Genomic DNA, 12,459 nt, shown 5'->3' with positions numbered 1-12,459 from the left:
ATAAACAACCCATGCATTTGGGAAACAACCAACCATTTGGCTCAAATAGTTCAACATTTCCATTGCATAATTTACGTATTGGAGATGAGGCAAAATATTGGATACGTCGTGTTTTATGTTAGTTGTGATTCTTTTTATAATTTTGTATATTTCCTAATTGTTATTGGAGGTTTGAAGGCCAAAAATAAAAATATAAAATTGTTAGTAGATTAGGCTTCCTAATTATATTTGGAAATGCTTGTTTGCGGGATTCTTCATCGTGGGGCTGTTTTTTAGGTTAAAAGGTTTATTCCAGCGTGGGCCTATTAGTTTAGGTTTTTGTTTAGTTACATGGAATTAAATAGAATCAAAGGATAAATATTTTTTCAAATATTTTTACACTCTTTTGAAACCTTTTGATTACATGATATCCAATGGCTCTTATTTATTCATTAAATGACATGGATGTTTGTATGGATTTTAACTAATATTAAAGATAAAATAAAACAAAAAAAAACATAAAAATCTGGAAAATTAAAACTAAAATAAAAAAAGGAAGAAACTATAACTAAAATTGGTTCTCCCATTCCCATTTCAATCAATACTTGGATTCAGACTTTGAACTCTAATAAAAAAAATCATTAACTGATGTTTTTTTCCAGACTTGGATTTAGACTTTGGATTCATGAAACAACATTTAACTAATGTTTTTTTATTCTTTTTCCAACCAGGGACGAATGGAGAGCCGGCTGAGAGTTCTTATTTTTTGTTGGGAAAATTAAAACTAAAATTAAAAAGGGAAAGATAATTTAACTGAAATTGGTTCTCCCATTCCCATTTCGATCAAGACTTCGATTAAAATGCATCCTCCATGTTTAGAAGTTAGAACTCGAAACAATTAAGCACAAACCAGTAAACCACTACTTTTCCACTACGGCAGAGTTATTTTGCGTTATTCATCTCACAATTATAATATTAAGGTGAAGGGAAAATTTTGAAATTGTTACACTAATTTAGAAGATTGAAGAGTCTTGAACCCCGCTACATAAAAAAAATTTATAAAGTGAAAAATTTATAAAAACCACTTTTATTTATAAAAACTTACCAATAATCGTAGTACCAAGTGACACAGACAAATCTTATAAACATTAAAAATAAAAAGGATAACCTATCCTTTTCTATCATCCGTTGAAACCTGGCATAAATAATTTCTTGAAACCATGATGAAGGATCAAGCTAGGGCTGGGCACGGGCCGGGCCGGGTCCAAATTTGGAGAAACTGAACCCTACCCGTTTTAAAATGTAACGGGACGGGCCGGGTCAAATAGAAGAATTTTGAGTTTAGGAATCAAATCTAACCCAGCCCATTTCAAACGGGCCGGTTCGAAACAGGTCTACGGGTTCAAATTTTTTTTAATTTTTTTTTTCGGTCTTTTGGGCATACTGCCAGTTTCTTTTTTTCTTTCTCCTCTTCACGTCATCTTCATTCTTGGGGACAACAACTTGTTCAACAACTACCCAGAACTGCAGGACGCTTTGGTATGGATCTACTTCCACTCGAGCATTCCCGAATTCGACAAGGTGGAGTGCTGGGGCCCACTCGTCTACGCAGCAGCACCTTCTAGTGGGTCATCATATCAAACATTCTTTTTCTATGTTATATGATTTCTCTTTTATGCACCTTCTAGTGGGTCATCATATCAAACATTCTTTTTCTATGTTATATGATTTCTCTTTTATGCATTTGTGAACCGTTAAACTTGGTAATTTTCTGATTAGCTCTGTGTTTTAGAACAAGGATATATGGGGCATTCACCTACCAAGGGCAAGCTTGTTTCATTGAAATTCCTGCATGGTTTCATTCTTTTATGGATGGTCACATGTCCGGAATCTGCAGCACTTAACAGCCCTATTTCCAAGCAGTCTCTGCGTGGAAATGAATCTGATCGCTTGGCTTTGCTCGACTTCAAGAAGAAAATCACTGAAGATCCTTTCCATGTCATGAGCTTGTGGAATCAGTCCATCCATTTCTGCAGTTGGGTTGGAGTTTCGTGCCACCGTTCCGCCAAAAGGGTCGTGAGTTTGAACCTGCAAGCTCAACAACTGGTAGGCTCCATACCACCTTCCATTGGAAATCTTACCTTTCTTTCTGCACTAAACCTGATGAGGAACAACTTTCATGGTGAGATTCCCCCAGAAATGGGTCGTTTACGAAGCCTGCAATATCTCAACCTTTCTCAAAATTCCTTCCGTGGGAAAATTCCAGCTAATATGTCACATTGTACACAACTAAGACTTCTTAATCTTGAATCCAATCAGATTACTGGGTCCATTCCAAACCAACTCAGTTCATTGTTGAAACTAAATCATCTATGGCTTTTTTATAACAATCTCAGTGGAAACATCCCAGGTTGGATAGGAAACTTTTCTTCTTTGAAAATTCTTAATCTTGGCCGCAACAATTTCCATGGAACTATAAGCAATGAACTCGGGCACCTAACAGGCTTGGACCTATTCTCAGTTGAGGCTAATAATTTATCTGGTATGGTTCCTTCTTCGGTCTATAATATTTCTTCCATAAAGTTTTTCAGTGTTGTTGAAAATTACGAGTTGCATGGAGAGCTACCACCAAATCTCGGCACAATGCTTCCTAATCTCGTAATATTTTATTGTGCTTTTAACAAATTCACAGGAAATATTCCTGTATCGTTGTCAAATGCTTCTAGACTTCAGAAGCTTGATCTTGCTGGAAATGGCTTTTCTGGGGCAGTCCCCGGTGATACTCTCGGAAGCTTGCAAAGGTTAGATTGGCTAAACTTGGAACAGAATCAACTGGGAAATAGAAAAGCTGGTGAATTGAATTTTCTAAGTCTCTTGGCCAATTGTACTAGTTTAACGGAGTTGGATCTTTCCGATAATCAGTTTGGAGGACGAATCCCGGGGTCCATAGCTAATCTTTCTACCCAACTACAAGATCTTCGCCTGGGGTGGAATTATTTACATGGAAGTCTCCCTAACGGCATTGGAAATCTTTTAAACTTGACTTATCTAGGATTGACACTAAACTATTTGGGTGGTAGTGTCCCGGATGAAATTGGGAAACTTCAGAAGTTAGAGGGATTGGATTTGGAATGTAACAAATTTTCTGGGCGAATCCCATTCTCACTTGGTAACTTGACTTCACTGACAGAGCTCTACATGTGGTCCAATAGCTTTGAGGGTAGTATACCTCCAAGTCTTGGAAACTGCAAAAAGCTAATAAGTCTTGGACTTGATAGTAACAATCTTACGGGCACCATACCTACGAAGCTTATGGAGCTTTCAACCCTCTCAATTTCTTTAGTCCTGTCTTATAATTATTTGACTGGTCAACTGCCCTTTGAGGTGGGTAATCTAGTGCATCTCACGGAGCTAAATGTATTAGACAACAAGTTATCAGGTGAAATCCCTAGCACCCTCGGCAGTTGTACTAGTTTGGAGCGATTGTATTTGCAAGGTAATAAGTTTGAAGGAACAATTCCTCAATCTCTTGAAAATTTAAAAGGCTTGGAAACTCTTGACATTTCAAGCAATAACTTGTCTGGGCAGATTCCTGAATTCATAAGCAAGCTTAGAGCTCTTAAGTATCTCAATCTTTCATACAATGATTTTGAGGGTGAGTTGCCCAAAGAAAGAATTTTTGTAAATGTCAGTGGTGTCTCAGTTCTTGGAAATCATAGGCTTTGTGGTGGCATCCCACAATTACATCTTCCTACATGCCCCCTCAAAAAACAACATTCATCTCGAAGACTACTTTCCCCAAAAGTAGTCATCCCCTTAGCTTGTGCACTTGCATTCATAATTGCTTTATCATGCTACTTTGGTTCTTGTTTAGTGTTGAAAAAGTCAAGAGATAGACCTATAACTTCATGTTCTAATAGTGATTGGACAAGAGTTTCCTACTCAAAACTCGTTGAATATACTAACGGGTTCTCTCTGAATAATCTAATTGGTACTGGAAGTTTTGGTTCTGTTTTTAAAGGGGTAATTCCTGATGACGGAACAATAGTCGCTATTAAGGTAATAAACCTTCAACAAAAAGGAGCTTCAAAGAGTTTCTTTGATGAATGCAAAGCTTTAAGGAACACAAGGCACCGTAATCTTCTCAAGATCATAACTGCGTGCTCAAGCATTGATAATCAGGGAAAAGACTTCAAAAGCTTAGTTTTTGAGTTCATGGAAAATGGAAGCCTAGACTCATGGCTGTATCCAAGAGAGGAGGAGCAATCCCAGATTAAGAGATTGAGCCTTATCCAAAGATTGAATATTGCCATTGACATTGCATCAGCGTTGGATTATCTCCACCACCATTGTGAAACGTCCATTGTTCATTGCGATCTGAAGCCGAGCAATGTACTTCTTGATGAAGATATGGTAGCCCATGTTGGAGACTTTGGTTTAGTAAAGTTCCTCTTCGAAACATCAAATGATCCCTTCTTCAGTCAAACCATATCTGCTCAACTAAAGGGTTCTATAGGATACATTCCCCCAGGTATGAGTTTCTATCATTCTAACTTCTTTTTTATGTTCTTAGTAAATTATTACAAAAAAACCAACTAGTTAAATATCCATTTATTAAAAACATACTACTGCCTATTTTTTCTTGGAAAATAAGTAACATAAAAATCTAAAATGTCAATTCTAATAGCCAATTGCATACGGCATCTTATCGTATGTATGTCATGGCAGAGTATGGCACGGGAGGCCAAGTTTCTATGCTGGGAGATGTTTATAGCTATGGGATATTGTTGCTAGAAATGTTTACGGGAAAGAGACCTACCGATGACATGTTCAAAGAGGGTCTTAGCATTTACGAATTCGTAGCCACGGCTTTGCCTGACCACGTGATGGACGTTGTTGACCCTTCATTACAGCTCGACCTCGATGCAGGTGGTGATGTTAACGATGGCAGATACGGCAATGACATACTGCACGAAAGAACTGCACTACAAATACGTGTCAATGGCAGACCGGTCAAAGAAAAAAAGTTAGAGGAATGCTTTTCTGCAGTGATGCGGGTAGGACTCTCTTGCTGTGCAATATCACCAAGGGAGCGGATGCATATGGATGCGGCTGTTGGAAAAATGAGTGCAATTAGAGACTCATACCTCAAAGTTTTAGAAGACTTACGGAGGGCAAAGCAAGGCTGCTCGAAGGAGAATGAACTTTGCTGAGCAAGAATGTTTTCCACCCTATGCTCACCAAAGCAATTCGACCTCCGTCACTCTGCCTCACGTGAGAAGTCATTGTTGTTTTGTGTGCGCGCGCGTTCGTATGTGTGTGTTTTCTGTTTTTCTTTTTCCAGCTATCACTTTGAACGTTCCGGCCCCGATTCTGTGTTTGTTTTAAAAAGGACGGAGTTTTCCGTTTATATGGCTTGATGTTTGTACGGAGCTTTTTAGACTCGTCCTGGTTTTATATAATTCTGTTTAAAATCTGATGAACTCATGCATCTCATATGTGAAGAACTTGTTGGACAGAAGCCTTTATTTTCGAGCTTATTTACAAACACTAACAATAATATTAGATGCCTTGTCAGTTCTCGTTGTCGCACGTGTTTAGCTCATTCAACATCCTTAACAGCGTTATCCACATTTGAGCCGAAGCATCGTAGGCAGTCCACCATTCCACACACCACAATGTTAAGCACTTGCCTTTTTCTTTTCTTTTCTTTAACTTTTCTGGTTATGCGATATTCTAATTCTAACTTGTGCAAACGCTTCTCACAAGATCTTGTTTTCAAGGACATTGATAACTACGCTCTTTTTTTTTTCCCCCAAAAGAACTTAATTTGTTTATAATTTTCTTTCCGTGGTAAAAGTAATAGGCAGTGGCGCATGAGCAAGGGAGCAATATTCAGGCTTAGCACTGGAGCGGAAAACTGTGCGCTGCTTCTCGGAGCACCAGGAGATGAGATTAGGACCCAAATAAATGAGAGAGAAAGTAGTGGATCGCCGGGTATATGGACAACCCCCAAATCAGCATCTAATGCTAGACTCATTAGTAAGAGTTTCGACATCTTTTTGGTTCGCTTGTTCTTGTGGTTTGGAGTACTATTGTCACATGAGCGGACGATTGTTGTATCGAGCATTGATAAACCATAAGCCTTGTAATGAGGCGAAATATTACCTTAGTTATGAAATGAATTCGCCTAAATTCACATCGAGTCTATGGAACTCCATAAATTACTCGTTTTTTTTTTTATCTTTGTGAGAATCTTAAGAGTCTATGGAACTCCATATGATGAATGAAACCAACAATCAAACGCTGAAAGACAAAGGATGAACAACAATATAGGACACCGGTACAGAAGAAACTGTCAAATTAATCGTATGATTCTATTCTTGTAGCGTAGGTGGGCAATTCTCTTCAAACTACATAAACAATCCACTTTGAATTCTATTACAACGAAACGGAGGCCTAAAAACGGTAAAACTAAAAAAGAATGGGATAAAAATTACAATAGCACATATTGGACATGCAAAGCAAAGCAAAGCATTTGCCGCGGCCAACATCCTCCCGAGCATCAAACCAACCAAGACTCATCTGCCTGTTTGAAACCTAAACTAAATCCAACTTATGGCAATATCTAACAACGATAATCATGAGGGTGCGTGATGACCTATTCACTTCCGGCAAACTACTCTCCACAATATACAGATGCTAACACTATTGTCCATGGTGCTCATGCTTGACGCGTGCTTTCAGTATTCCGGGAAGGGGTGGTGACATGGGTGGTGGTCTAATTGCTGTGTTTAGCATTGAAGAAAGAGGGATTTGTGGCTGATACATGCCCGACATGCTACAACCTTCGCCTCCATCTACAATTAAATTTTGTGTCGCATCATCACCCTGCTGCCTATTACAAAACTTCATTGCCTTCAAAACATAGTTGTCATCATGGAGCTCAAATGGGGTGCTGCAAAAACAAGACGAAATAAAATCAAAAGATAAGAAAAATAATGAGTGCAAAACTTTTTAACAATTGAAAAAAACTTCTTATTGAGCTATTACAAAGAGACAGAGTTGGCCCATTAACAGCGGACAATCTGTGCATAGATGCTATGTTACTACCAAGTTAGTAACATCTGTCATGTCGCTCTGTTTACAACAATATACGAATGAAAGTTACCTATTGAAGTCAAAATGCACAAGCTGCATATCTTCTGATATTTCCACCTCAACAGTTGCATGAGGGCGAGTCTAGGGATAAAAGAAATACATAAATAATAAGTACGAGGCATGATAAAGCAACTCAGAGTCTAGGGAAAACTCAAACGCCAGACCATAATCTAAGGCACTTCTGATATCTCCAGGTAAAAGTTAAAAGAAAAACACTTATACATCCTTCTAAAGCATCTAGGAAAAGAAGAGCACAATCAGTGCACGAGTTATTAGTGTGACAACAGAAGTAATCAAGAACCAGATAACAACAAACTTGCATAAAAGGATTTCTGGCAGCAAATTAGTCAAGTAAAGCTAATCATATGCTTGTTCTTGTTTAGAACGGGATTGAAATATGACGGTTATAGTTGGTATAAAATATAATAAATCTTGTATCAAGCAGAAGGTTACACGTCACATATCAAAAACCAACCAACCAAATCACACCAACTCTTCAAATCCAAACCATTTTGTTTTCATGCATCATATGTAAAAAAAGTACTATATTCTGAACCATTTCTCAGAATGTGTAGTCATGAAACAAGGGAAACCTTGAGAAGAAAACTTGCCTGCACAAGAATGAACGGTAAAGCCACGCCTCCATTGGGTGCATCTCCGGAGTGGTATAATTGCTCATTCCGTTGTATCAGATTTTGAAGACCCACGTACTGATAAAAGAGATAAGAATGTTAGTGTGTGCAGACACTGATCTACATGGTTGAGTGCATCGTATCATTCAGACATGTTTTCGCAGAACAATAGTAATTATAGTTGACAATAGCTATTCATTACTTGTTCCTCCAGCTCTTGTAGATAGGCAGCTTTCTTTTCAATCCTATTTCTCAATCCCATGCGCTCAGTCTGCATTTAGTACATGTATAACTAGTTTTATAATCTCAAAATTGGTCTACAATGGTCAACAGATAATAAACCACTTAATGTACAAGAGATAAAAAATAGACTGCAATCAGACCTTCAGTTCTTCAATATCATTCAGGCTTGTACGAGGCAAACCCTTCCATTGTATTTCTTTTTTATCTTTAGATATAATATCCATTGCCATAAGAACATTGAGGGCATCATATACCCTTCGCCTGATGTTCTTCTCATCATCTTGTTGCTGCTAAATAAATTTGAAACCAAGACAGGAAAAAGTTAGCAAGTTCATTCCCTTTTTTTCCCCAGAAGACTGCAGATGTATCAGCTTAGTTATCAAACCTGATCAGGGGATGTAACAGCATTGCTAGGGTCAGCGAACTCCGCTACAAGTTCATCTGCAACCTGGAATGCACTTCAAACTCTTAGGTTTAAGATTGTACTCAAACTTCTTTACCAATAAAAAAAGAACAAATATTGTCTCAAAATAAAATTGGTAAGACTGAGAAAAGATATATGTTATACACTAACTAGAAAAGAGAAACAAATGGGGGCCAAAGGAACAGAACTTATATACATGTGGATCTTGCGAAAAACTATTTTCTGTTATGTCAGTTTTAAATCACAATGCACTGCTCTCTTAATGCTAACACCATTGCCTAATGAGTCCCCTTTGCTCCAACAACTTTCGCACAATTGTTCCGAAGCAAGCATTTGATACATTACTCCCGCTAAACAGCATAGCTTCAGATGATGATGAAATTTAAGTGACCTCTGAGATTATACCACCCCCTGTAGCAACAAGGTCATTCATCCACATATGTCTAAGGACTAAGGAGTAAGCAACACCTCAGCAATCAGAGGAGGAACACGTCAGTAGTTAGAGGAGAAACATTAGAGTCACTAGCCTGCGAATGCTAGCCTATGAATCACCTTTATTTAGCACCAAACAGGCAGACACACATGTCAAGTGGTTGCTTGAAAAGAAGAATCCAAATTTGTTAATTACCAATCCTTGATGGATGCTACAATAACCCACTTCAGTAACCTATTAGATCAACATATGCATGAACTCTACTAGTATCTACATGCAAACAAGTACTGAGGAGAAAGAAATGCTCCCTGATATCATGCATAATCCATTTGATACATAGGACCAGGAGTGAGCACTCTTAGGGCAAAACGGAAAAAGAACAATAAACACAAACAATCAAAACAATCAAACTGACTTGAAGAAACCATCCAACCTCATTATAAGTGGTTCTTCCTTTGCTCTCCACTTTCTCGCACACTGGACACGAGCAACTCAGAATCAGACAATCAGGTAGACGAAGTATAACCATGGACAAAAATAACAACAGTGTCCATCCCTTTAATGCAATACAGAGGCAGTTAAATTCAACCACCTTTTTGGTAGGAAAAACAGAATGTAACAAGGAAATAAGATAAGGCACGAAGGCGATCAATGAAGCACCTTTCATGCTGAATTGGCGTAGTCCTCTTCCATTCTTATCACCTGCCACGGCCCGTTGACCTCGCTTCTTCTTCTTGCTACTGTTCAAAAGTAATTTAACAAGTGCTGTAAATGAATCACTGTCAATTATCAAACAAAAGTTTTACAAACATGTGCACACATCAGAGACCTGATTTCGGTGGCCTCTCGTCACCATATCTTAGTAGCATAGAGTAGAGTGCTAGTTAACCCAATCAAATCGGTGACGAGAGAGCCGAAGTCAGGACTCTGAAACTAAACAATGTGGCTGCATATTCTATGAATATATGCAGTGGACATGCATATAATCACAGATTCAGGGGACTCAAATGAAAAACAAAATCAAATTAATAAGCAAATAAACTACATACAACAGAAATAATATTAGATAAACAAGAAAATGAGCACATAAATATTATATATATAATTATACAGAAATAAATAAAAATAATTTGTTTCGGTGCCCTAATAAGGCCGGAAGCAGAAAGAGAAGGGAGGGAGGGAGGGAAGTGACTGACCCAACGGCGCCTTGGGAGCCAGCGTCGTCGCCGTGAACGTCGGGATGGTTCAATCGGAGAAAACTGTTGTCGCCGACGGGCGTGGCCATGGTCTGCTCGCTGCGGCTGGAGGGTGAGCCCACGCTGCCGCTCATGGAGACGGACTGACCCCCGGCCATGTCGTCGTCGTCCTGCCCTGTTCGCTCTCGGCCTGGTTGCTGCTGGGACCTTGTCCCCATCCCAATTCCAACCACAGCAGACCACTGGAATCTGGTATTAATCGGAGAATTAATTAACTAATAATCAGTATTACTCTGTAATTACGGGACGAAACCAATTCAATTCAATTAAGGTAAGCTGATCTTTGCAGTTTAGGGGTGTCTGTTGAATCTTGATTCTTCAAACCTCTTTCAAGATTACAAAAACAAAGAAGAGGAGGAAGAAGAAGAAAGTGAAATCAACCAGTCGCGAGCAGTCCTAGAGAGACCCCTAAAGCTCGCCAAACCAAGAAGAGGAGGAAGAAGAAGAAAGTGAAATCAACCAGTCGCGAGCAGTCCTAGAGAGACCCCTAAAGCTCGCCAAACCACATGCCCAAACTAAAGTCTTGCTCTTTTTCCTTTTTTTTTTTGTCTTAATTATTTATTCCCTGCTTTAAGAAAAGAAAGAAAGAAATCATATTAACAGCATTACATTTTATCTTAGGGTATTTTAGGATTTTTACCTCGTGAGAGTATTTTCCGAAGTCAACCTGTGAGAAAAGAAATCACAATTACCGCGGTTTAGTGGTATTCTTTTTTCATACTTATAAGTAAGAGGTCTGAGGTTCAATTCTTGACAAAAGTGAATTTAAACCACATTATTGCTAGCTTATTGTGAGACTAAGCTCACCATTCTTTATTAGTATAGATAATATCATTTTTTCTAAAAGAATAAAAAAAAGCCATGTGAGAAAAGAATGATCATTGGATCTACTATCCACTAGTTAATCCAATTCTAAAAATTGGGTAATTCCATTACTGATTCTAGTTGCTCTAATTACAGATTTTAATTTCTTGTTTTAAAGGACTTTTTTTTTTATTATTATGAAGGGGAGAGTAGGGTTGGACGGAGTTTTAAAATCAGGATGCACATATTATTCATTAAGATATTAGATGGTATGCAAAATTTGATAGATTTTAATTTCTTACAAGCAAATAAACTCAAAAAAATTTAGTATTACGATTTAGTAGTATTGTTTTTCGCTTATAAGTAAGAGGTCTTAAATTCGATTATCGCCAAAATCGAATTTTGACCAATTCTCATTCACTCGTACGGTCGTACCACAATGTCAAAATACAAAGTCATATTCCATGAAAACCTAAACAGGTCCTCATTCTCTCACTTGGCATGAGTAGTTTCGAGAAATATTGGGTAAGTGATACTTTGATTATTAAGATCACTTAGTTTGATATTTCATTTTTTTCCCAAAGTATTGGATTTTGATGTTTTGATTTTGTTGGGAAAATCAGTAAATTTCGGCAAGAAATTAAATATCTAATTCATAAATGTTAGGATGAAGAACTGCATCTTTTGTGTGAACTCTTAGGTAAAAAAACATTATATTATCTTCGTAATATGGGAATAAAATTCGAATTGCGGAAATTTTATTTCTAAAATTTGTTGTGTTTAGGTAAAAAAAAAACATTATATTGGCTTCATCATTTATTGTGTTAGATGAGAAAATTTAAGATTATTAAGGAAATCTAAAATTTGGGAATTTTTTTGTTTGGTTAACCTAAAAGAACAATGGAATTTGAATACAGAACTTAATATGACTATAGTCATTAATAAAATAAAATGAAAGAGAGAGAAAGTAATTAGAAAGTGGTGGTGATGCCGGCGATGGGTGGTGGTGATGGAGGAGGGTGGTGGCGGCAGCAGTGCTCGCCACAATGATATGTGGCAGCGGCAGTGGGTGGTAATGGTGATTATGGCGGTGGTTGGTGGTAATGGTGATTATGATGGCAGGTGGTGGTAATGGTAATGGTGGTGACATGTGATAGTGGTTGCAACTAATGGTTGAACTTTATTGTATTTTTTATTTTCAAACTCTCGCTCATATAAATTTGGAATGACAATATTTAAATGAAATTTAAACTTAGAAATTAGAAGTTTCAAATTCTAATATATTTTTCCGTGCAGAAATTCTAGATTTTCATATTTATGAATTCAAACAGAAAATTGATCCATGTCTTTTGTTTGAAGTCCAAACTTTTAACCACGTGGTCGGGGGTTCGATTCCCACATATGACACCAAATGTTGATACATAAAATCGGGTCGATCTTGGACCAACTAAATTCGACCGTAAATCACACATACGCACAAGAACACAGAGATATATCATGGTTCGCCTCAAGTTGTGGCTACGTCCA

At 37.7% G+C, this 12,459-nt stretch overlaps 2 protein-coding genes across 5 annotated transcripts; one reads left to right on the top strand and one right to left on the bottom strand.

The window, feature by feature from the left end:
- The first annotated feature begins 1,804 nt into the window (after positions 1-1,804).
- Positions 1,805-5,453, top strand: LOC103440165 (probable LRR receptor-like serine/threonine-protein kinase At3g47570). Its single transcript, XM_008378828.4, has 2 exons — positions 1,805-4,510; positions 4,708-5,453. Exons 1-2 carry the CDS (start codon positions 1,852-1,854, stop codon positions 5,190-5,192), a joined length of 3,144 nt encoding a protein of 1,047 aa, XP_008377050.4. The 5' UTR covers positions 1,805-1,851; the 3' UTR covers positions 5,193-5,453.
- Positions 5,454-6,335: 882 nt separating this feature from the next.
- On the bottom strand, positions 6,336-10,700 carry LOC103440012 (transcription factor-like protein DPB). Of its 4 annotated transcripts, none has more exons than XM_070825553.1 (10): positions 10,614-10,700; positions 10,069-10,536; positions 9,533-9,612; positions 9,306-9,349; positions 8,401-8,463; positions 8,156-8,305; positions 7,975-8,043; positions 7,752-7,850; positions 7,151-7,221; positions 6,336-6,937 (listed from the first exon to the last, which is right to left on the bottom strand). In XM_070825553.1, exons 2-10 carry the CDS (start codon positions 10,284-10,286, stop codon positions 6,688-6,690), a joined length of 1,044 nt encoding a protein of 347 aa, XP_070681654.1. In that variant the 5' UTR covers positions 10,287-10,536; positions 10,614-10,700; the 3' UTR covers positions 6,336-6,687. The 4 variants fall into 4 exon arrangements, with proteins under 4 accessions (XP_070681654.1, XP_070681655.1, XP_070681656.1 ...); XM_070825554.1 differs by having other exon boundaries at positions 10,069-10,317; positions 10,589-10,693; XM_070825555.1 differs by having other exon boundaries at positions 8,156-8,302; positions 10,614-10,688.
- Between the last annotated feature and the right edge of the window lie 1,759 nt (positions 10,701-12,459).

The sequence above is a fragment of the Malus domestica genome, chromosome 07 (genome assembly GCF_042453785.1).
Source record: "Malus domestica chromosome 07, GDT2T_hap1".
Classification (NCBI taxonomy): domain Eukaryota; kingdom Viridiplantae; phylum Streptophyta; class Magnoliopsida; order Rosales; family Rosaceae; genus Malus; species Malus domestica.
The sequence above is the reverse complement of the archived record's forward strand: the minus strand, read 5'-3'. Positions and strand labels throughout refer to the sequence as shown.

Bases quoted from the DNA above. Each gene is read 5' to 3' on its own strand.
- LOC103440165 (XM_008378828.4), top strand. From the start codon at position 1,852: ATGGTCACATGTCCGGAATCTGCAGCACTTAACAGCCCTATTTCCAAG. The intron at 4,511-4,707 runs GTATGAGTTTCT...ATGTCATGGCAG, and splicing joins TATAGGATACATTCCCCCAG to AGTATGGCACGGGAGGCCAA.
- LOC103440012 (XM_070825553.1), bottom strand. From the start codon at position 10,286: ATGGGGACAAGGTCCCAGCAGCAACCAGGCCGAGAGCGAACAGGGCAG. The intron at 8,306-8,400 runs GTTTGATAACTA...AAATTTATTTAG, and splicing joins CTGTTACATCCCCTGATCAG to CAGCAACAAGATGATGAGAA. The intron at 7,222-7,751 runs GCAAGTTTTCTT...TTTTATCCCTAG, and splicing joins TACCGTTCATTCTTGTGCAG to ACTCGCCCTCATGCAACTGT.